Here is a 24033-nt window from a genome sequence, read left to right as displayed (position 1 = left end):
CCAGAATAGACTATCGTCTAATCAGGAACCTCCAAAATCATGAAATGCTTGTCTTATATTCTGAATTTAATTGATAATACAAAACATTATATATTATTTAGTATACCTGGCATGTATTATGCTCTCAATATGTTTCTTGACTAAATAAATGACTATATTTTATGGCACTTTTGTGAAGTGTTAATGAATGCAGGGTTTATATAAAATTTGCTTTTTCTTCCATTCATCCCCAGTATTTGTAGGTAGTTTATCTTCAACTTTTGGAAACCTTAATAAGACAAATTAGGCACACTCTTAGGTTCAAAGACTAACTCAGTAAGGTAAGCACAGGTGCATAGTCATTATTTTTATTTACTTATACTACTGCTTCATGCCAGAAAAGAAATTAAGAGGCATATCCTATGTTCAGTAACAGATATGATTCAGTATAATCTCTGTACTACATCATTTCCTCATCTGGTTTATCTGAACTCCTTAGGCACTATATACTGGTATAGTAAAATTCTCCAGGTACGTTATATAAGCAAACTGCACATAATGAAATAGAAATAGACCTAAAGAAATTTTTTGGTAACTATTCCAGAAAAAAATTAGAACAAGCTATAATTTTTGCTGCCAAAGTGTCTTCAGTCTTTGGTGAGCTCTAAACGTTTTCTTCTGCAGCCAATCATCAGGAAAGGATTTATTACTTAGTACGAAGGAAAAGGAGGGATGAGTATTTCACTCCAGAGGCTGTCTCAGAGTATCTCTATTAGGTTGGATTTGGGATACATACCAAATGCTATTTTCTTAACACTTTGGACCTGGGAGCCAATTCTCAGAAACCACATATATGTAATGAACAATTTTCTTCCTTATAGGAAGGCAGGATAAAACATTCTATGTTTTCTAAGGATAGCAACAGTTCTTACCCAGACATTGAAACTACGGTGTACATTAGGAGCCACACTGCTAGGTTTGATAGTTGTTGTGTCCATCAAGCATAAGTGAACATTGAATAAAGGTATAAATTCTATTTTTTCCCGTAGCCACAGATTTTGGTCAATAGGAGATTCTATCTTAGTTGTTTCCAATATTCTCAACAATGAGAATCATTTATAACAGTTATGGTTGTATATGTCTAGTCTACTCTGAGTACCTGTGTATAACCTTGCTGACACCTTTCAGTATTCCCACAGCCCTCAATGGATTGAGGCCCACAGTTAGGGAAAAACTGTGAGTACACATTGAATTTTCTAGAAGCAAACTGCTGAGATGGCATTTCACTACAAGGTATTTACGAGGAAGCAACAGTTGTGGAAAGGATGTAGGGGAAGAAGAAGGATTGGGTAGAGGAAGACCTCAATGTGTGACACAGTCCCTACTAAGTTTCAACCACCCCTACAAGAAGCTCTGAATCCTTTATGACTCATCTGAGTAGTCCCATGCTAGGCTTAAATAACTTGGCTTTTATAGTCTACTCCAAGCAATCACTGTATAAGGTGCACCCTGGGAAAGGTGTATGTACCTTTGGTCAAGAAGGCTCTCTGGAACTAAGGGAAACCATGAAGCTACTGACAGCTTGGGCCACACAAATTCTTCCTTGAAGAAGTATCTTGGTGGCACATCTTGGTGTTCACCACAGTCTACCCCTTGTGCTACTTGGATCTACTTCTTCATATCTTTCCAGGGAGATGCTCTTCTGGGATACTAGTGGATTCTCTTCCTCAGGGAAACATAGAAGAGGATTTAGTGGTACAAATTGCAGCCCCTAGCACTGCAGCTGATTTTAAGACTTCAGTGATACTCATCTTCTTCTGCTTCTGATGGGGACAGAAACAGGAATGAATTAACTATGCCAAGAGGGTGACTTATTTTTGCCTCCTGGTGCCTGGACATAGGGGAATTGAAGTGCTCAAGAGACTGCCATAGCTTATAGTTCAGTGAGACTCTCACTGTGTCACTTGGTGAAAATATGTCTTCTTTGAGGATAAGGGCCTCTGTTCTCCAGAGCTCACATTTTGAGGGAGTGGAAAGCACTGGGACATTGAGAGTGATGGTAAATGAAATTAATTCAGCTTCCACACCTTGGTTTCAGATCCATCAGTATTTCCTGTTGGAGACCCAATACCATATAAATGTCTTTGAGACCATGTATATACCTCATTCTATAGCATAGTGTCTTAGCCTCATAAAGCATTATCTCCTAGCTAGCATTTTAGCCTGTACCTTTAGCACACCATTCAATGTTCTCTCAAGTTGGAAATTTCTTGGTGTGATATAAGATGACAATGAGATCTCATGGTCATAGGCCCACTTCCATGCCGTGTTTGCTATAAAATGAGTCCCCTGGCCAGGTGCAGAGGCTCACGCTTGTAATCCAGCACTTTGGGAGGCCAAGGAGGGTGGATCACCTGAGGTCAGGAGTTTGAGACCAGCCTGGCCAACATGGTGAAGCCCCTTCTCTACTAAAAATAAAAAAATCAGCCGGGTGTGGTGGTGGGTGCCTGTCATCCCAGCTACTCAGGAGGCTGAGGCAGGAGAATTGCTTTAGCCTGGGGGGCGGAAGTTGCAGTGAGCGAAATCACACCACTGCACCTCAGCCTGTACAACAGAGTGAGACTCTGTCTAAAATAAAAATAAAAATGAGTCCCCTGCTCTGACGTAGTATTTTGGGGATACCGTATGATAAATGAGACACTTTGTAAGCCATTAAATACTGGTACTAATTGAGGCCTCAGTGTGGGAAACTCAACCCATTTTCAAAGTATGCATCATTTCTGGTAGAATAAATCTTTGGCCTTTCCAGAATGAAGTTGTGTCCAACTAGCTGGTTGGGCTTCTCAAAGAATGGCACCATATTGTGGGCTTAATGTTCTCTGTTGTTGGCAGTTCAGATGTTCAGTGGAAGCAGTATTTTTATTAGCCTTGTGAAATGGGAACCTATGATGTCAGACCCATGCATACCTTCTGTCTCTTCTACCATGTCCATTCCATTCATATACCCATCATCTAGCACTGAGGTGACTGATGATCAAGGCTTGCTGATGTCAACTTTCTGAGTCATTATGTCTACTTCTAGGTATTCTTTCATGTTTGACCCTCTCTGGTAAGTACTGACATGTGGTACAAAGATCTTCACACTTTGTACCCACTCCAGTATGCCCTCCCATATTCCTGTTTCTCACATATTCTTGGCCCCAGTCTTAAAATATTCTTCCTTTTAGGTTCCTAATCAACCAGCCAGGTCACTCACAAATTTCCATTAGTCTGTACATATTCTCACCTCAAGCAACCTCTCTTTCTCACAAAGTGAATGATCTGGTACACTGCCTGAGATTTTCCCATTAGGAAGATGTTCCCTGTTGCTGCCTTTTAAGGCACTTCTGGGTGAAGCTGTAGTGCAGCTGCCATCCATCTTCAGTTTGCACCTATGTACCGAGCCTGCCATCCGTAAACCAAGATTAGGCTTTCTGCTTCTATGACAGCTACCTCCCAAATTAATAAACTTTTCCTTATCTAATTTTATGTTACTTATGTTATATTATGGTTCTCTTGATCAAGTACCTGTACAGTCAGATTCCACACATATGCCCTCTTCTCCTTCCAGTACATACTGATGAGATCTTTTATTCCCTTGGTGTATAGTCTCTCCTGCCTACATCAGGTCCAGCAAGTTCCCAAGTGAGTTATGCTGTGATTTAACCCTAGTTACGGCATAATGGCTAGAAGAGGAGGTGTTGCGAATTCTAATTGGGTTATGTTTTCTTCCAGGGGAGAGGTTATGTTAAGGGAGAATGCTAGATTATAATAAAAAGTAGGCCACTTCGGTAAGCTGTTAGAGTTCAGAGACTAGCAGTTCAAAATCTTCAGGGACCTCTGCCCAGCTATTGTTTTCATAAGTATCAGAGTCTCATTTTATTTTTCCAACCAAGACCCTGACTTTGGCCTAACAGACTTGTCTTGGTTAGGAGTTGAACCTTCTCTGGAATTTGATCACTCTATTAAATCCTGGGCCTTTACTCAATCTTCTCTGCCATCCCCCAGAAGGAGAGAAGAGCCCAACCAACCGTTTGGACCATCAGAGCAGTCAGACATTGGGCCCAAATGGCCAGACTTTTATACCCCTACCCTAATCAGGCTTTGGACATAGGCCTCTCTGGTAAGGCCTAAATCTTGAAGGAGCTGATTGCAGGGTTAATAAGATACTTCATTAAAAGGGAACATGGGTGGCTCACCTCTGTTTCCACTACTACTGCTCTATCTAGGTTGTTAACTCATTCATTCAACATATATTAATTACCTTCTGTATCCCAGGCAATATGGTAGGCATCAGGAATACAGTATCAGACAAGACATCATGCCTGCTTTACAGACCATATAGACCAATGCACTTAAAGTCACATCTTCCTAAATGTTACAGGATGAAGCACAGTGAGCTAAAGTAACTTGCTGCAAGTCATGCTGTCAAATAAATAAATTCTTAGCTTACAGATTTCATTTGAAAATAGGATTGAAGTGATCTAGAGGTTAGCTGTTTGTCGAGAGTGATGTATTTACAATAAACAGAAAGGATTCATTCATACTTGTCAAGTGATAGAATTACCCCCCAATGAAAAGATCTGAATAAACACTATGGAAAAAAATAGACAGCATTCTCCTACTGACAGTTCACTTTGTTCCTATGTATAGTCAACTTTATGTTTTGTTTTTCCCAACCAACTTGCGAAATGTTATTATTATTAGTCTTTTCCTCATTAAGTTCATGACCAGCCTGGCCAACATAGTGAAACCTCGTCTTTACTGAAAATATGAAAACTAGCCAGGCATGGTGGCAGGTGCCTATAATACCAGCTACTTGGGAGGCTGAGGCAGGAGAATCGCTTGAACTCGGGAGGCAGAGGTTGCAGTGAGCAGAGACTGTGCCACTGTGCTCCCGCCTGGGCAACAAGAGCAAAACTCTGTCTCAAAACACACATACACACACACACACACACACACACACACACACACACACAAATCAACTAAAGATATAATTTTGTTTATACAGAGTAAAGTAGTATCTTGATAAATGTATTACATATTTATATAATTATGTATTATACAAATCTGTGTTATAAAACTTATATCTAGTTGCATACATTTACTGACATAGAGTAAATTTTTATTCTCATGTCTTAAATTTTATTTTAATATAGGGACTGCAAGGATTGCAAGGTGATGTTGCACCTCCTGGAGAAATGGGCATTGAGGTAAATTTTTTGTGACTCTTCCTCATAAATACTCTACTTTTTTTAAGACTCTAAGATAAAATTAATAATTAGATATATCTTATGAAAAATAATTCTATAGTACTGTTTCATATTCAGAAAAAGCCTAAAATTTCATTAAAAGCAGAGATGATTATTGTATGTCTAATTTTATACATATGAAGTTCTCCTCTAATAATTACGTCATTGAAATGACAGAACAGAAAGTAGATAGAGCTTTCCCTTCACTGATTTAAAGTTGACTTGATAACCTTTCATTCTAGGATATTATATACCCTGTATAGAAGAATACTGAGACATTACCCAGTATAGGATATATTTTGGAATTATAAGCTAAATTTATTATAAATATGCAATCATTTTATTTCTATTGTTTATAACTTTAGCACTAAATAAATTAAAGAAATTCTTCCCTTCCTTGGCTGCTGTGAAACTGCTCTCTCTTGATTTGCCACTTCACCTTCTCATTAGCCTTTTTCAGTCTTGACATGAAGTTGCCCTTTTACTTCCTTGGCTTAGTGATCCTACATCACAGTGACTTTAATTACCAATGTCACTCTGATAGCTCTCAGCTTACTAGCTCCATTGTATGCCTCTCTCCTCAGATTCAATTACTGATTTCCCGTTATCTTTTTAAATATCCACCTAGATATCCCACAGTCAGCTAAAATTCAAAATATCTAAACCAAATTCATTACTTTCCCACTGTTCTTCCTCTTTTGATTCATATCTCAATGAAAGATATCCCTTTTACCCAATAACACAAAACTGAGAGTCATCCTGGACTCCTTCTTCTACCTAATCCTCTCTAATCAGCCATCTTTTTATTTTGAATGGGCCTCTCCCTGCCCATTCTCTCTTAAGTCTACCCTTTCCTTTGTATCCCTATTGCCAGTGCACTAGCCCCCACATTCTTATGCCATGTCTCCTCCAGCTCCTAATATTCCATCATCTACTTGCTGCCAGTTTATCTTTTTTATATCATTCATTTCCTTTAAATGTTTCAAGAGCTCTCATGGCCTTTAGGATAAAATACCAGTTTCTTAACATGATAAGTAATGGTTTTCATGATCTAATTTCTGCAGACCTGTTCACCTGGAACGCCAATAAAACTTCTCCCCAAAGGAAAGCGGGGGCACACATAGCGTGCTCACAGATAAAGTAAACATCTCTAGGAGACAAAAATAGTTATAACATCAGCAATTGTAGGAACTTTAGGCCTGGAAATAGCCAGAGGTTGCAAGAAGTTATATGTTCTCAAAGTAAAGAAAACTGAAGGCTTCCCAACAAAAATGAACCCACCATGAAAGAAGGCTGGAAAAGAAGCTCAGAGTGTGTGTGTGTGTGTGTGTGTGTGTGTGTGTGTGTGTGTGTGTGTTATAATATGAAAAAATCTCTTATTTGCATATTTTTTATGAAACCAATAAGAAAAAATGAATTTTTTTAAGGAAGTGGATTCCTAAAGGCACAACAGAAAGGGAGAGGAGGAACAAATCCCTTTGAATGAGGTTTAAAGAATGAGAGAAAGGATTAGAAGAAACAGGTCTTAAAATTCTTAATCTTAAGTGAAGTTGTTTTGACATTTGAACTGTTAAAGGGTGTCAGAAACTATCTGTTCTTATGCTATGAAGTTTATAAAGGGACAGCAATTATGCCCTTTTGAACACAGATAGTTCACCCTTGAGTTCAGTGTTACCATCATCTTCTTAGGAGATTGTTATTGCCTTTGTAATGTGTCAGATTATTCTCTTGTAGGGACCTCCAGGCATTGAGGGAGAGTCTGGTCTGCAAGGCGAGCCAGGTGCAAAGGTAACCTTCTAAAAAATAAAGGAGAGTCTCTAAACTTTCACTATTGAATCCCCAACATTTGTCACCTTTGAATCCCCTACATTTGCCAACTTGAAAGCAGGTGGGAGCCCCCAGATAAAAACAGGAAGTGTTTTGGAACTCCTATTCCTTATGACAGCAGTCCCCAACCTATTTGGCACCAGGGAACAGTTTCGTGGAAGACAGTTTTTCCACAGACCGTGGTGGAGCAGGGGATTGTTTGGGGATGAAACTGTCCCACCTCGGATCATCAGGCATTAGATTCTTATAAGGAATGAGCAACCCAGATCCCTCAAATGCACAGTTCATAATAGGGTTTGTGCTCCTATGAGAATCTAATGCTGCCACCGATCTGACAGGAGGTGGAGCTCAGACGGTAGTGCTGGCTCACCAGCTGCTCACCTCCTGTTGTGTAGCACAGTTCTTAACAGGCCTTGGACAGGTATCCTCTACAGCTCAGGCACTGGGGACCCCTGCCTTATGACATGCCCTCCATAATTAGACATGCAGTCTTAGTAGAAAAGAGTTTAATCTTTCCCTTTGTTTATTCAGGGAGATGTTGGAATTGCAGGCAGTGTTGGAGGAACTGGGGAACCAGGGTTACGGGTGAGTGCCCTTTGGAAACCTTTTTAATACACTAACTCGCTTCTTTCAGAGACTCAAAACTTACTAGTCTAAGCACTTTAATAAATAGCAGAATAACCCTTTCTGATACATTATAGAAAATGTTTGGTTTTATTTCATAATTTCAAATGCTGCATGCCAAACCTTGTCCCTATTCTAATTCAGTAGCATTTAGTCTTAACCTCATATCTCCTTTTCTCAAAATCAGGTATACTCTGTAGAACCCTTGCCAAAAATGCGGGGTCACAGTAATTGTCACTAATGTTCGCATTAAGAAGAAATTAATAAATACCAGTGATCAACTCTCAGGATGGTTCCTGACCTAACAAGACAGATAAAAGATTGAAGTCTAACTTATAGATTTAATTTGGTCTAAGAAAACCCAAACCTTTTAGCACACTGGTTAGGTGAAGAAAAAATTTTTTAAATAAAAAATAAGAAAAATAAAACATGAAAAAAAAAAACTTATGATCATGCAAAGCTAACAAGATGCAAGGACATAATTGTAAATTATTGCAATTAGATAGCTTTGAGAAGTTATGCTAATAGAGACAGGCTTTATTTTGAGCTGTGGTAAGGAGTTTTTTCCTAAGATAATTTTAAGAGACATTTGTTCACTAAAAGGCAAAGTAGGGAGATAAGTTTTGTATCTGGCTTTTTCCTTTTTCCTTTCTTTTTTTTGTGTGTGGGATGGGTGATTGGGAGGTGAGGATAATAGAAATGTCAGTGACAGTAAAGATGGAGCAACTATAAATCAGCGCTAATTAATTTACTTTTAAATAATTTCAGTATCAAGAGAGCCAGTCTTACCTTAATAGCTTCAAGAATGGCTCTACATTTCTGCAAGTTCCATATCTAAAAAACAACTAATTAATGTACCAGAACATTAATCTTTACCTCTGTACCTCTCTACTGAAAGGGAGAAAATATGGAAACTCTAAAAATCTGGTAGAGTGGTCATAACTGAATCAAGTTATATTAACCTATGTAAATTCAATACAGCAAAGCACTATAACTTTATGACATGCAGTATTTACATTTCTTGAACTCAGAAACACAAGTCTAGCTGTATAAAGTTCCAGAGCTACCAAATGGATATATATCACCTTTAATTATCTAAAATGTATTAATATTCTGGGATCATTTTATATTTGAATTTATGACACTCTGAATCATGAAATCATCTTCAGAGCTATCCAAGGCAAGCTAAATCATACTCATTATACTGTCAAATTCTCTTTAGAAATAAAGTAGTAGAAATAAATGAACACAAATTTGCTATTTTCCATACAGGCTACAGGCTAAAAATAAAATAAGATGAATTATATAGCAAAAAAATTTTAATTATACTGTTTCTGCTACAAAATAGGGTGAGCCAGGAGCTCCTGGAGAAGAAGGTCTCCAAGGAAAAGATGGGTTAAAGGTAAGTTATACTTTTAACATTATATATAAAATAGATGTTTGGTAAAATCTTTAAAATATTAGACATCATTATTTTTGTGTGCCAAACAAAAACCTGCTTATTGTGTAGCATAATTATTTCATTGCATTCCTTTATAAAAAAATTTTTATTGCATTACAGGGAGTTCCAGGAGGAAGGGGAATTCCTGGAGAGGATGGAGAAAAAGGAGAGATGGGCTTACCAGGAATTATAGGGCCCTTGGGTAGATCAGGCCAAATGGGCCTTCCGGTAAGTACTGCTGTGTTCACTTTCAAATACTAAGTGAACTCACTGCCTGTATGTGTACACATGCACACACGTACACACACTCTGACCTCCTTATATATCCAGTGGGTAATTGTATATGTGGAACTGTGGCTTGAGAGGACAAGTCAAGAACTGATTATCAGCCCTCCTAAGATTCAAAGAGGAAAGATACTTTTTCCATAAGCCACGGAACTTTTGTCATAAAATATTTATAAAGCAATCTTTTATGTTGTCTCAAACTTAGTTTTATTAAATATTTTGGATCTTTATTCATATAACTGACATTATGATTGTAGAATAATATCCTAAGGATGAAACAAGAAATTCTTTGCAAGCATAATATGAGCTATCATATCTGATCCTAAATTTTGGTATTACTTCAAGGGAAATTCTAAACATCATATTGAACAAATTCTCTTACCTCACGGCAAATGGAAGATGTGAATAAATAATGAGATTTGCAGCTGAGCAAGATGGCTCACACCTGTAATCTCAGCACTTTGGGAAGCCAAGGCAGGCGGATCACCTGAGGTCAGGAGTTTGAGACCAGCCTGGCCAACATGATGAAAACCCCGCTTCACTATAAATACAAAAATTAGCCAGGCACCATGCTGTGCACCTGTAATCACAGCTACCTGGGAGGCTGAGGCAGAATTGCTTGAACCTGGAAGGCAGAGGTTGCAGTGAGCCAAGATCTTGCCACTGCACTCCAGCCTGGGAGACAGAGTGAGACTCCGTCTCAAAATAGAGAGAGAGAGAGAGAGAGAGAGAGAGAGAGAGAGAGAGAGAGAGAGAGAAAGATAGCATCTTTTTTGCTTAAATGCTTAATTTTGTTATGTTCTTCCAGATATAGCCTCTCTGGTCATTCTGCTGTTTCATTTGACTGTTCACTTTTTCTTGTATCCTGTCTTTAAACATGGATTCTCCTCAAAGTTATTATCTTTACTTCTCTAAATGTTCATGACTTTGGAGATACTCTCCTATCTTGGAAGTCTTGCCTTTTGATGCTACCAGAAAATGCTTTCTCTTTCCTCTGGACTCTGGCAGTTTTATTCTGCCTTTTAAAGATTGCAACATTTAAGCATATGGGTCTTTTCTCCAGGAGGAAACAGAGCTCTTCAAAACCAGATGCTCTGTCTTTACTCCTTTCCATAAACCACAATACTCTGTGCACCAGTATTTCCACATGGGGGCTCAGTAAAGACTGAGGAACTAATTATGAGTAAACTGATCATACGGGTAGACTGGAAGACAAAGTAGCGGTTTACAGAGTTTATAATTTTCAGCTTTTTTTCTGTCCTTCTCTTTTCCTCTGGTTTCTAACCTGCAGATCACTGAATGGGCCCTGCCCCAGTGAACTCAGTTAGGTTTGCAAGACTAATACGAAAGCTCTATCTGGAAGAATACAACAAATATCATAAATGAAACACAAACTACCTGTCTTAACCATTCACATTTATCAATGACTATAATTTCTTTAGCAGCAATTAAACTAATGTTATAACACATCTACCCCAAAATAATAGCAAAATAACATTTGAAGAATGAAGATAAACCAGAAGTATAAGATATTTTTGAGCACTGGCAAATGGAATCTTTTTTCTCTTCAGTTTTATTGTAGTAGGTGCCCATTTCTTCTCTATCCGGCCCTCTCAGTCCTGGAGAACTGTGGTGGGTGTTCCACCACAGCAAATACAAAATATTTAGAAGTCCTCCCAAAAATTATCTTCCTTTTTTTTTTGAGATGGAGTCTCACTCTGTTGCTCAGGCTGGAGTGCAACGGCATGATCTGAGTTCACTGCAACCTCCGCCTCCTGGGTTCAAGTGATTCTCCTGCCTCAGCCTCCCGAGTAGCTGGGACTACAGATGCATGCCACCACACCCAGCTAATTTTTATATTTTTAGTTGAGACAGGGTTTTACATGTTGGCCAGGCTGGTCTTAAACTCCTGACCTCAAGTGAACCACCTGCTTTGTCCAAAGTGGTGAAATTACCATGCTTAGCCCCCAAAATTATCTTAAACATCATTAGTCCAAACACTAAACAACGTAATTTCACTTATATATTGTCATAGAATCCTCCCAAGAGCCTATAGATGTTATTATTCCCTATTTTACAACTGGGAAAAAAACTTAGAAAAAGCTAAGAGATTTGTACAAGATAATATAGCAGATGGCACTGCTTTAAAATAATAAATAAATTATTAATAAAGAATTTTTTTTACACAGAGTCTCACTCTGTCACCCAGGCTGGAGTGCAGTGGCATGATCTTGGCTCACTGCAGCCTCTGCCTCCCGAGTTCAAGTGATTCTCCTACCTCAGCCTCCCAAGTAGCTGGGCTTACAGGTACCCACCACCACACCCACCTAATTTTTGTAATTTTAGTAGAGATGGGGTTTCACCATATTGTCCAGGCTGGTCTCAAACTCCTGAATTCAAGTGTTCCCCCCGCTTTGGCATCCCAAAGTGCTGGGATTATAGACGTGAGCTACTACACCTGGGTGATAAAGAAATTTCTTTATAATTTCTTTATTTTCTGACCTTGTATCTCTAAGCCTCCCTTGCCCATGTGGTAACCAGCTTTGGCCATGTATTTTGCCTTTCTAGAGTTCTCAATAATTTTCATCTTTGTTAGAAGACTCATCCTTCTTCCATTAGCATCAGGCCTGGACCCACAGAGAAGCCAAGTAACAAATGCCAAGAACGTGTGATTATCTTCCTGATAACTCTTGTCAAATTTGTTTTTATGTTAAAAAACCATCAACAGTTATGCATACTTTAGCATGTATTTTTAAAATATCAACTGGCATAGTTCCCTAGCAGAATCCTAAGAGTTCATAGGAAGGGAAAAAAACAGAACTAAGAAAAGGGAAGGTCTGAACATATACCATAGGCTAACACAGCAAGGAATCCCAAAGAGGGCTGCTACAGTATGACAGCTGGTGACGGGCAGAGCAGTGATGAAAAAGGGGCTCAAAACAAGGCATGGAAAAATGATAAACACAGGTTTCTTCTGCTTCATAGTGTTTCCCAGGAAAAATCATGCCTTGTACACATCTTTGGTGCCTTTTTTTAGTCACACCACATGTGTGTGTTTTTTATTCTTTTTGTTGTTCTCTTTGGAATTTTAAATGGTTTTCAGCTTATAAACACAATAAAAATACCATGGCATATTTTTTCAAAAGAGTTTTGCGATCCAAGGAACTACTGCTTAATCAGACAGCCTGATGCTGGATTTATTTTTGCACTTTAAAAATTCTTCCTTAGGCAGTGTCACAAAGATGCTACCTTGGATTCATACAAAACAAACAAGAAAGAGAGTAAGAAAAAGAAATAAAACCTTTTTTTTTTTTTTCAAGAAAAGAAAAGATCTTACCTCCTAGAAGATTGAGGAATGAGATCTGGATTGAAAAATAAAGCAAGGGAAGCATCAGTATGAATTCCAAATCCAGGAGTTAGAGTTCTTTAAACAGAAAAAAAAAATGTATATTTTATGCTTGAATCTTCTGCTAAAATGTTCAGTTGCCTAAATACATAACTCTGTGTGAGAAAAGAATTGGGAAGCATCTGAAAAGAAACATCTGCCTGACTTATGGTCTGTTATCTATGCTAAAAAATCTACCACTGTGTTATCTAAGATCTGAACAGATGTGTGACCATGAACTCCTAAATTGGATGTATTCAAATGAAATTGTCCTGTTTTATATGTTTAGGACAAAATTTGGTTGGATTTATTGAAATGTAGTTTTTACTGTCTGTTTAAGGTGGTGTGATATTAGGTAGAGGTGACTATCTTGAGAGAAGATAAAATGAAATAAAGTGCCCTTCTCAAATAAGGTTTTTAAATAAGATCCTAAAAGTGAAGTCATAAGATGAGAAGAATATCAATAGTTAGAAAAGAATGATAAGATATACCTGTCTCTTATTTCTAACAGTTTCCTTGGAAACAATCAGTCGGGTTAATGGCATTAAGTGACATCATGGAGTAAATGGTTATCTAAATCTTTATCATCTGAATGGTTTCTGTGACTCTGGTGTTAGGCTTGTTTATTCTGAACAGCCTAATACCATTTTGTAACATACATTATAAAGCAACACAAATAGGAAGCCCTGCACTGACCACTGTGTCCCTGATAGCCCACTGTACATTGTTGAGTGAGTCGTTCTTTGGTTTATATATTCACACATGATACAAAATAAAGGGGTTGGAGCTATGCAGAACTTCCCGAGACGGTTGTGTCAGGAGGGATGCTAAGTTAGCAGGGCCCTGTTTTTTCTATTCCTGTATCAGTCAGGAAAGAACCTTGTATGTCTTTTTAACATAGATTTTCTTTGGAAGTAAAAATTCCATGGCTTTTTAAAAAGTGTTATCTTAGACTTTCTAAATTTTTATTCAGCCTTACAGACTGTGATTTTATAAAATGTTTTTGTTCATTCATGAATTTCATGAAGTTTTTGAGTACCTTCTATGGCCAAGAACTCTACTAAACATTGAGGATACAGTGGGGAACAAGACTACCAAGTTTCCTGATTCTCAGATGTTATAATCTAATGAAGAAGACTGACAGATTAAAAGATCATTGCAATGCCTGTAATCCTAGTACTTCGGGAGGCCTAGGTGGGCAGACCACGAGGTCAATAGATCGAGACCATCCTGGCCAACATGGTGAAACAACGTCTCTACTAAAATACAAAAATTAGCTGGGCGTGGTGGCGCACGCCTGTAGTCCCAGCTACTCAGGAGGCTGAGGCAGGAGAATTGCTTGAACCCGAGAGGTGGAGGTTGCAGTGAGCCCAGATTGTGCCACTGCACTCCAGCCTGGCGCCTGGTGACAAAGCAAGACTCTGTCTCAAAAAAAAAAAAAAATCATTGCAGATTGTGATAATGCAATAATGAAAATAAATGTTGTAATAAAAGAGAATAACTTATTATGAGTTGAAAAGCCAACTAGTTAGAGAACATATTTCAGCTAGGGTAGTGAGAGAAGTCTTCTCTGGATAGGGGACAATTACATTGAGACCTAAAGAATAAAAAGGAGCCTATCATGCAAAGAACTGTGGGAGGATCCTTCAAGATAGATAAAGCAGCAAGGGCTGAGATAGAGAGGTGAGAATGAGCTAAGTATTTTTAGAAAACTAAATGAAAGCTCTTACAGCTGCAGCATAATAAATAGTGAAAAGTTGTTTGAGATGAGCTTGAAGAAATAGGTAGGGAGTAGATCATGAAGGACTTTTTAAGCCATGATAAGAAATTTGAGTTTTATTCAAAGTGTGGTTAGTGTTATTGTCTATCTCAAGAAATGAAACAAATTACAGGAAAAGAACAAAATAAATTTCATTTAGGAAAGCACATTGTATGCCAAGACAATTCAATGAGAGAAAGAATTGTCTTTTCACCAAATAGTGCTGGAACAACTGGATAGCCACATGCAAAAGAATAAAGTTGAACCCTTCCTCGTACTACAGAAAAAAATGAACTCAAAATGAGTCATAGGCCTAAATGTAAAAGCTAAAACTGTAAAAGTCTTAGAAGAAAACATAGGCATACATCTTCTAAGATAAATTGAACTTCATTAAAATTAAAATTTTTTGATTCAAAGGACATAATCAAGAAAGTAAAAGGTCAACTCACATAATGGGAGCAATACTTGAAAATATCATATATGATAAAGGACTTGTATCCAGAAAATATTAACAGTCTGATAATAAGATAATTAACATAAATGAAACATGGACAGACTTAAATCTCTCCAAAGAAGATATACAAATGGCTAATAAGTACATGAAAAGATGCTCAATATCATTGCAAATATCAGAAAAATGCAAATCAAAACTGCAATGAGATACCACTTCATACCTACTAGGATAGTTAGGGTTCATGAGGATATAGAGAAATTGGAACCCTTATACATTGCTGATAAGATATAAAACCTGCAGTTTCTTTGTAAACCAGTTTGGCATTTCCACAAAATGTCAAACATGGACTTACCTTATGACCCGGCAGTTCCATTTCTAGGTATATATGTCCAAGAGAGTTGCATTCAAACAAAAACTTGTACATGAATTTTCACAGCACATGGTTTATAATAGCTAAAAAGTAGAAACCCAAATGGACAACATCTGATGAATTAATAAATAACATGTTAAATATTGTTTGACAATAAAAAGGAATGGTGTATAAGTACATAGTACAACATTGATAAACGTTGAAAACATTATGCTAAATGAAAGAAGCAATTCACCAGAAACCACGTATTGTACTTTTATATGAAATGTCCTAAATGGGCGAACCTATACATATAGAAAGTGGATTAGTGATTGCCTAGGGCTAGAGGGGTCAGGAAGAAATGGGGAATGACTTCTTATGATTATGAGATTTTTGGGGGGAGTGATGAAAATGTTCTAAAATTGATTTTGGTAATAGTTGCATGACTATGTGAATACATTAAAATCATTGAATTGTGCACATTAAATGGGCACATAATTCATATACATGATATGTGGATATCATGTATGAATATATATGTATCATGTGGCTGTCACATATGTAAGTGTAAATTATTCCTCAGTAAAGCTGTTTTAAAAAACAGATATAATGTGATACTTCTGAGACAAAACAGCTACTTTCACAAAGTCTATAATAGGGAGCCCCAACTGGTTCCTCTGTTTTATCAGTAAGCAACAGCAAGCTGACTATTCTCAATTAACAGGACATAGATAAATGACATATTCAAATTGTATAAAATAGCATTTTTTAAAGGGATGGGGTTCTTGCTAGGTTGCCCAGGCTAGACTTAAACTCCTGGGCTTAAGGAATTCTTCTGCCTCAGCCTCCCAAGTAGCTAGGACTATAGACACACACCAGAAAAAAATAGTGTTCTTATTTCTATAATTATTGAATAAATCCTACATTGTAAAAAAAAAAAGTTGTTATTTTTCCTATATGCCCTGCAAGCCTCTAGATACACAGATGGGTTGCAGTGGGCAATGTTAACTTTTAAAAGCCAACATTTTGGAGCAAAATATTACTTATGAATTTCAGGAAAAGCACTAAAATAAACCAACCTACTAGCAGTAAATATTTGCATCCCCCCAAAAAACTATAATAACAACATATCCTTGAAGAGAAAAGTAGTGAACAAATAGTCAGGGGAGACCTTTCTGATTATAATAACAAGAAAATACAATATAGAATAAGGCAACACATAATGGGTTCTTTAAATATGTGTAGAAATTTACTGTGCAAAAATTCCTAATAGATTCATATACATTGTTCCCTAGAAGCTAAAAAATATTAGAAAAAATCTCTCACTATACTTCACCTTTTACTCACAGACTTTGGTTTTACTTTCAATATTTAGTGCCTGTTCTTTAAAATGTTATTTTCTTACTAGTGAATACCTAATAGATTAGCTTACTGTCTAATTAGGGTTAATTATTTTCATATTTAGGCATACATTCTGTCATTCATTTATTCATTCATTAAATGTTTATTAAGACAGACACAGTTATGGATGTTAATGTTACAGTGGTGAACAAAACAGTCAAGGTTTCATGCTGTCATGATGAAATTTATCAGAATTTATATTCTAATGTGGGAAGACAATGTAAGCATGAATGTAATTCTGGTAGTGATAAGTGCTGTGAAGGAAACAAAAGATTGGGTGCAGTGAATTTAATATATTCACACCCATATTGGGTGCCTATTATCCCAGCACTTTGGAAAGCTGAGACAGGAGGATCACTTAAACCCTGGAGTTCAAGACCAGCCTGAGCAACATAAAGAGACTCTTATATCTACCAAAATTTTTTAAAATTTTGCTGGTATGGTGGCTTACACCTGTGATCCCTGCTACTTGAGAGGCTGGGGTTGGAGGATCTGCTTGAGACTACTGGGAGATCAGGGCTGCAGTAAGCCATGATCACAGAGAAAGATGGATGGATGGATGGATGGATGAATGGGTGGAAGGAAGGGAGGAAAGGAAGGAAGGAGGAGGGAGGGATGGAGGGAGGGAGAGGGAGGGAGGGAAAGAAAAAGGAAGGAAGGAAAGAAGAGAAAGAAAGGGAAAGAAATAGAGAAAAAGGAGAAAGAAGAGAGAAAAGAGAAAGAAAAAGAAAGAAAAATAGAGGAAGGAAGGAAGGGGAAGGGAAGGAAGGAAAGAAAGGGAAAGAAGAGAAAAGAGAAGAAAAGAAAGAAAGAGAGAAAAAAGAAAATATGTTGTTGGGATGTGGAGTGACTAGGTAAAGGGGCTGCCTACTTGGGGTGGTCACAGAAGTACTATCTGACACTGCATTGAGCCAGACACCTAAGCATGGAGAAAGCCAGCTACGTGATTATCTCAGGAAAAGAGATTTCTAAGTAGAGGAAATATCTAATGCGAAGACCCTAAGACAGAAGGGGTCTTGATCTATTTTTAAAAAGAGAAAAGAAAAAAAAATGGAAAAAATCCCTATATCTGGAGTATAGTAAATAATTGGAAAACATGATGCCAGAGAAATGTAGGAGCCAGATTGTAAGGTATTACAGACCATGATAAGAGGTTTGGCGATTGTTCTCATTGCAATGCACGGTCATTTGGAATGTTTTGAGCAGGGAGAAGGGTGTGATTAAAATGGTTAGTGATTATTTGGGCTATTGTGAAGAAGAGAATTATGGTGGGTAAAAGTGCACCAAATTACTTAGAAAGCTTTGGCAGTAGTCTAGATGAAAAATGATGGCGGCTTGGAATATGAGAAAACACAGTATAAGTGAATAATGATCAGATTCAACACATATTTTAGAGGCATAGCTGACTGAATTTGCTCATATCATCACCATTCACTGTCTAAACACCCCGAGGTGGACAAGCACACAAACAAGTGGCCCAGGATTGCCTATTGGTTTCAAGGCATGGAATGGCCAGATTTTTAAAGTAAACACTCTACTTGAACCTAAAGTGCTTTCAGATGACTGCAAGGTAAGGAAATGGCACTTTTAGAATTGTTGAATATAACTAATTTAAAATCGATATAACCATAAATTAGAATAATTAGAGTAAGTCTTTAATTACAAACTGCAGATACAGAAGGGTAGTAAGTTTTAATGTGCCTGACTTGTAACTGCATTTTTCAGAATGAATCATTTGTTTATATCATACCTTGTCAACTTGCATCATACCAATTGGTCTTAGATTTTTACATGCAAAACAGGTGTTAATACATAAATTTAATTTTTATTCTCTATATGAAATAATTATACCTGGATGGATGGATGGACAGATAGATGGCAGATAGATAGATAGATAGATAGATAGATAGATAGATGATAAATAGTCAATGCATTTGGATAAATATTTTCATGTTTTCACTGCTATAACTCTACATCTCATTATTGCATAAAAGGCAAGTTATAGAGGCAGGTAAGTTTTATTTCATTCTGTCAATCCCTATACCTGTTACCAAATATGGGTATAATTACATATTGGCTCACCCCACCAGTCAGAATTTGAACTGTAGCCTGTTTTTTTGCATTAAAATTAAATAATGAAGCCAGGCATCATGGCTTATGCCTGTAATCCCAGCACTTTGGGAGGCCAAGGCAGTCAGATCACTTGAGGTCAAGAATTCAAGACCAGCCTGGCCAACATGGTGAAACCCCATCTCTACTAAAAATACAAAAATTAGCTGGGCATGTTTGGTGGTGGGTACTCGTGATCCCAGCTACTTAGGAGACTGAGGCGGGAGAATCGCTTGAACCCAGGAGACGGAGGTTGCAGTGAGCCAAGATTGCACCACTGCATTCCAGCCTGGGTGACAGAGTGAGACTATGTCTCAAAATAAATAAACAAATAAATAATGGGGCGGGCGGGCACTATGGGGCATGCCTCTAATCCCAGTACTTAGGGAGGCTGAGGTGGGTGGTTCACTTGAGGCTAAAAGTATGAGACCAGCCTGGTCAACATGGAGAAACTCTGTCTCTACTAAAAATACAAAAATTAGCCAGGCATGGTAGCACACGCCTATAATCCCAGCTACTTGGGAGGCTGAGGCACAAGGATCGCTTGAAACCGGAGGCAGAGGCTGCAGTGAGCTGAGATTGTGCCACTGCACTCCATTCTGGGCAACAGAGCAAAACTCTGTCTCAAAAAATAATAATAATAATTAAATAATGGATATTATGAAAAATCTGTAATTTTAAAACACTATTTCTTAGAGCAGGTGTTGACAAACTACGTTCAACAGACCAAGTCTGGCCTTCCACCTGTTTTTGTGAATAAATTTTTATTGGAACACAGCCACCCTTAATTCATTTACTTATTGTCTGTGGCTGTTATGACACTGCAGTGGCAGAGTTGAGTAGATGTCACAGAGACTGCAGGGCCCACAAAACCTAAAATATTTACTCTCTGGCTTTTTAGAGAAGAGTTTGTTGACCCCTGTTTTAAAGAACAGAGTTGTCCATTTTATGTATCTATCGTTAATTATTTTAAGTAGCTTCATTTCCTGTCCTTGTGCACTGTCGAGCCCATGATTTAGCATCTCTTAACATTTCCAAGGTACTCTACTTTTTCATAACATATTATTTCCAGAAAAATAGTGCTTGAAAAATCATAGGCAAATAGAAGTATATAGCTCTCATTATCTATATTCGAAGAGATCAGTATCATCAACACATTTATTTAACTTGTACTCTCTGGCCCAGAAACATTCAGTGACTCACTAGCACTTCTGAGATACAGTCCAAACTTAGCAACTCCATTCAGTGCTCCCAACAACCAGGCCCCAACCTGCCTTTTTAGCTCAGCCTTTCACTGGCTGTCTGTTGTAAACTATAACCAAACTCATCTGTCACAATAATTATAGTGATAATAATATCAACAGTGCCTACTACTATTTACTAGGGATTTTATTATATGTTAAGTGAACATGCATTACATAGATTATTTTATTTATAATAACATATTCTTTGTAAAGAATATATTATTGGTCCTATTTTATAGGTATGAAAGTAAAGGCCCAGAGAACTTGCTCAAAGTTACTTTGAGCAAAGTAATGCAGCCAATTAGAGTAATTAAAGTAAAAATTTCGTTTTTAAATTGTTTTAAATAAAAGTTAAATTTAAAAATTAAATAAAATTAACGTAGCTAATTAGATAATCATAGTCATGAAGCTAATTAGAGGAGGAACAAGAAATCGGTCCCAGGCATACCGAACTTCAAACCCCAGGCCTCAGTGTTCTGCTAGTGACTTTTGATTGAAACTTTATTTAATCCTTACAAGGCTGTGAGGTAGGTTTGCATTATTCCCATTGTATATGTAGGGAAAGTGACAGTACCAGAATTTCTATCAAAATCTGTCCCAGGTCAAATCCATTAATTTAAACACCATGCTAAACTAATTTTCACAGCCAATTTCTACTTGCCCATTTGTTTTTTAGTTTTTTGTGGTTGTTGTTGTGTGTGTATATTTGTTTTTTAGTTTTTTGTGGTGGTGGTTTTATGTGTATATACATGTGCCTGTTTAACTTATGCCATTCATTTTCTCTGGAATGACCTTCTATACCTCACAATCAAGTGGAAATTTTAGGCATACTTTAAAGCCCATCTATATTCCAAATGTTTTCATTAAGCTTTTCCTGAGTACTCTAGTTAGAAATGAGGAATTTAGTACTCACTATTTACATTTTTTATATTGTACTTTCCATAGATGGTCTTTTTGTTGTTGTTAATTGTTTATGTTTTTACTCTCTTCAACTAGATTTCTAAGCCACTAGAATTCAGAAACCAGAACTAATTTCGTCATCTTTGTATTTCACAAGCAGTGTAAGAACACTGAGGATTATGCCTTAGTCAGCTATGCTACATATACTTAGTATTCAATAAATATTGCTTAAAAGACTTGAATGAATCTAACAGTGCCTTTCACACAGAATTTTAGGTCTTGTTATCGTACCGAGTTTATGACTTTAGGCAAGTAACTTATTTTCAAAGAGCTTCAACTGCCTTAGCTTTAAAATAAGGTGTGTAGCTTAAATAATCTCTGAAGTTCCTTCAAAATTTAAAATTTATATCATGACAATTCTGTGAATAAGTGAATTAGCTCCTAAATAACAGCTTCACAAAACTCATCAATTATGTTTCTCTATTGTGTCTGGTTGAATCTTAATGACAGGATATTTTATGATATATTTTTGTTCCATAGAATTTATTAGAAACAAAAGAGCATATAGTAATAAGAGAAACAGAAAGCCATGGAAGGAAGAGAAGAAAGAGGGAAACTGTATAAATAGAGAGCTACAGAATGGGGGAGAAAAAGAAATCTAAAAGATGATTGCACATAATTATGATTTTAACCATATCTGACTGATTCTGTTTATTTTCTACCTAAAATACAGAGGTTCAAATAGGTTGTTGTCTTTTATTAAAGAAAAATATCCATCCTGAGGAATCAGTCCCAAATAAAGGAAGACAGAACAGATGGTTATTACTCATACTAGGAATATTGCAGCCTTTTAATTCATAGCTGGTTCAATGATTCACAGACAACTGAAGCAGAAGCCTGGCCTTAGCCTCTGGAAGTGAAAAATTAGAACACACAATGCCATTCTCGAGACAGGAATAAGCCCAGGTTGTCAGTTAAATAATAGTAATTTTACCATTTATTGAGCATTGTTCTAGGTACTTTCTATTTATTATTTCTAATCCTTAAAACAAGTTCGCATTATCTATGAAGGGCATTGTCTACTGAAAGTGACTGCTAAGGAAATACATATGAAAGCATTTTGTTCTTATTTTGCAGATTCAAGACGGCAGCTGGCATAAGGCAACATTTCTTTTTAACACCCAGGAACCTAATCAACTTCCAGTGATTGAAGTACAAAAATTTTCTCATCTCAAAACTGAACGAAAGTATTACATTGAAAGCAGTTCTGTATGCTTTCTGCAAAGTCTCTGAATTACTTCTGAATTCATGCTGTTGGTCAGGTAATTCCTGCAGAGAGAGAAATATAGACAGAAAGATGCTGTCATTATGAAATGCATGTAATAAAGCATTGGCTAAATCTTAAAGAATCTCAGGAAGAACAGACTTCCTCCTAAGAAGGAGAAAAGGCATTTTTAAAGGACTATGATTGATAAAGTATTTAATTCTTTTAAAAATTATATTGATCCCAGCTTTCTTAGAGAATTCCCTAGAACTAAAAATTTTTAAATATGGAATTCTTCAGGGTATCTTATATTTTTGACTGAGCGCATAGTACCCATTAGACAGCTGGAGATGCAGAGCACTATGGAGCAATACTGGCTAATGCTTCCAAACGTGCACTGCTTCTGTCTAAAAATTACAAGCCACAGTCTAATATGTCTTATTTTCCAAAACACTAAGCTGTATTCAGGTCCCCAGTGGGCATATACATCTTAGCCGGTGATACCCTACCTCTTACGCGTTGCCTCTTTGTGTTGCTTGGTGCTCTCTCTAAAACAAGGTGCTTATGGCTTTCATAGACTATTTTATTTCCTTTTTCATCTTTGTCATTCTTTAAAAGTATATGTACTGGTTACATCAAGATATGTTTTGGTTGTTAGTACTTATTTTAATTTGTTTGGTCACACACTTAATAACAAGTAAAACTATTTATGTGAAGTTCTTGTTTTATTTTAAAATTCTCTTTGTGTATATGGAATCAAAGCCAGCACATTGTAACCTGTGCTTATACACAAAAGAATTGGGAGATTTTTTGTTTTTGTTTTATTTTTTAAATTGTTGTAAAAATTATTATAGGCCAGCTACATTTAGTAGTAGGTTTGGGGTAGAGATTGGGGGTTGTGCTATACTGTTTTTAAAATTCATGATCATCTGGAATGATGCTTTGTGTATATATATTTTGTAAAGTTTTAATTCAGCAAATTTTTTTAAATTGCTGCTGTTTTAAATTATAAAAACTTTATATTTCTGCTTTTTAGAAATTTTATGTTTTTATAGTATTCATTGATTTCTTTCACTGTACTTAAATTTAGTGTTAGTACTTAAAAAAATTAATTTACCAGTCTTTAAAGCAACATCCAGAAAAAAAAGTATTTTCCCATTTAAAATAGGCTCAGCCAGTTCAATGTTTCCTTGTTATCAGAGAAATATTAGTTCAGTACTGAAAGAAAAATATTATACCTCTCGGTATCTAGAAAAGCTCGTTCATCCATTATAAATATATCTGTAGCCACAGCAAACCACACTTACCTATCTATAATAAAAATGTGCTTTAAATCATTTTGAGTGGTATTTGTTTTTCCTCTTTTGTTACAATATGCTTTTACTCTATGTGATAGCCCCTCTGGCATAGCCTTTCTATGCTATGTATATTTATATTGTTAAGAAATATCTTTTATACACCTGCAAAAGGATTATAGGACCTATTTCCATGACAAAAATAAACTTTCACACATATGATCAAATGATTTTCAACAAGAGTGCCAATGCCATTCAATGGAGAAAGGACAGTTATTTCAACGAATGTTTCTGGGAAAACTGGATAACCACATGCAAAAGAATGATGTTGAACCCTTACCTTATATTACATACAAAAAGTGATTCAAAATGGGAGCAAATATCTAAACAAAAGAGCTAAAGCTATAAAACTCTTAGAAGAACACA

The 24033-nt window shown here is 36.7% G+C and overlaps 1 protein-coding gene across 1 annotated transcript in view; it reads left to right on the top strand.

Annotated features, from left to right (window-relative positions):
- LOC135273382 (collagen alpha-1(XXIV) chain-like) overlaps positions 1 to 23649 on the top strand; it is a 74376-nt gene extending 50727 nt beyond the window's left edge. Inside the window, exons 8-13 of the mRNA XM_064372162.1 lie at positions 5178 to 5231; positions 7005 to 7058; positions 7629 to 7682; positions 9070 to 9123; positions 9283 to 9390; positions 22186 to 23649. Of these exons, the coding sequence (XP_064228232.1) occupies positions 5178 to 5231; positions 7005 to 7058; positions 7629 to 7682; positions 9070 to 9123; positions 9283 to 9390; positions 22186 to 22341 (480 nt within the window). The 3' untranslated portion in view covers positions 22342 to 23649. The remainder of the gene's footprint in view (positions 1 to 5177; positions 5232 to 7004; positions 7059 to 7628; positions 7683 to 9069; positions 9124 to 9282; positions 9391 to 22185) is intronic.
- Positions 23650 to 24033: the final 384 nt, after the last annotated feature.

This window comes from Aotus nancymaae, unplaced genomic scaffold (assembly GCF_030222135.1).
Source record: "Aotus nancymaae isolate 86718 unplaced genomic scaffold, 86718_ANA_hifiasm-v0.15.2.pri h1tg000007l, whole genome shotgun sequence".
In the NCBI taxonomy this organism is placed as follows: domain Eukaryota; kingdom Metazoa; phylum Chordata; class Mammalia; order Primates; family Aotidae; genus Aotus; species Aotus nancymaae.
This window is presented reverse-complemented; position numbering and strand designations above follow the sequence as displayed.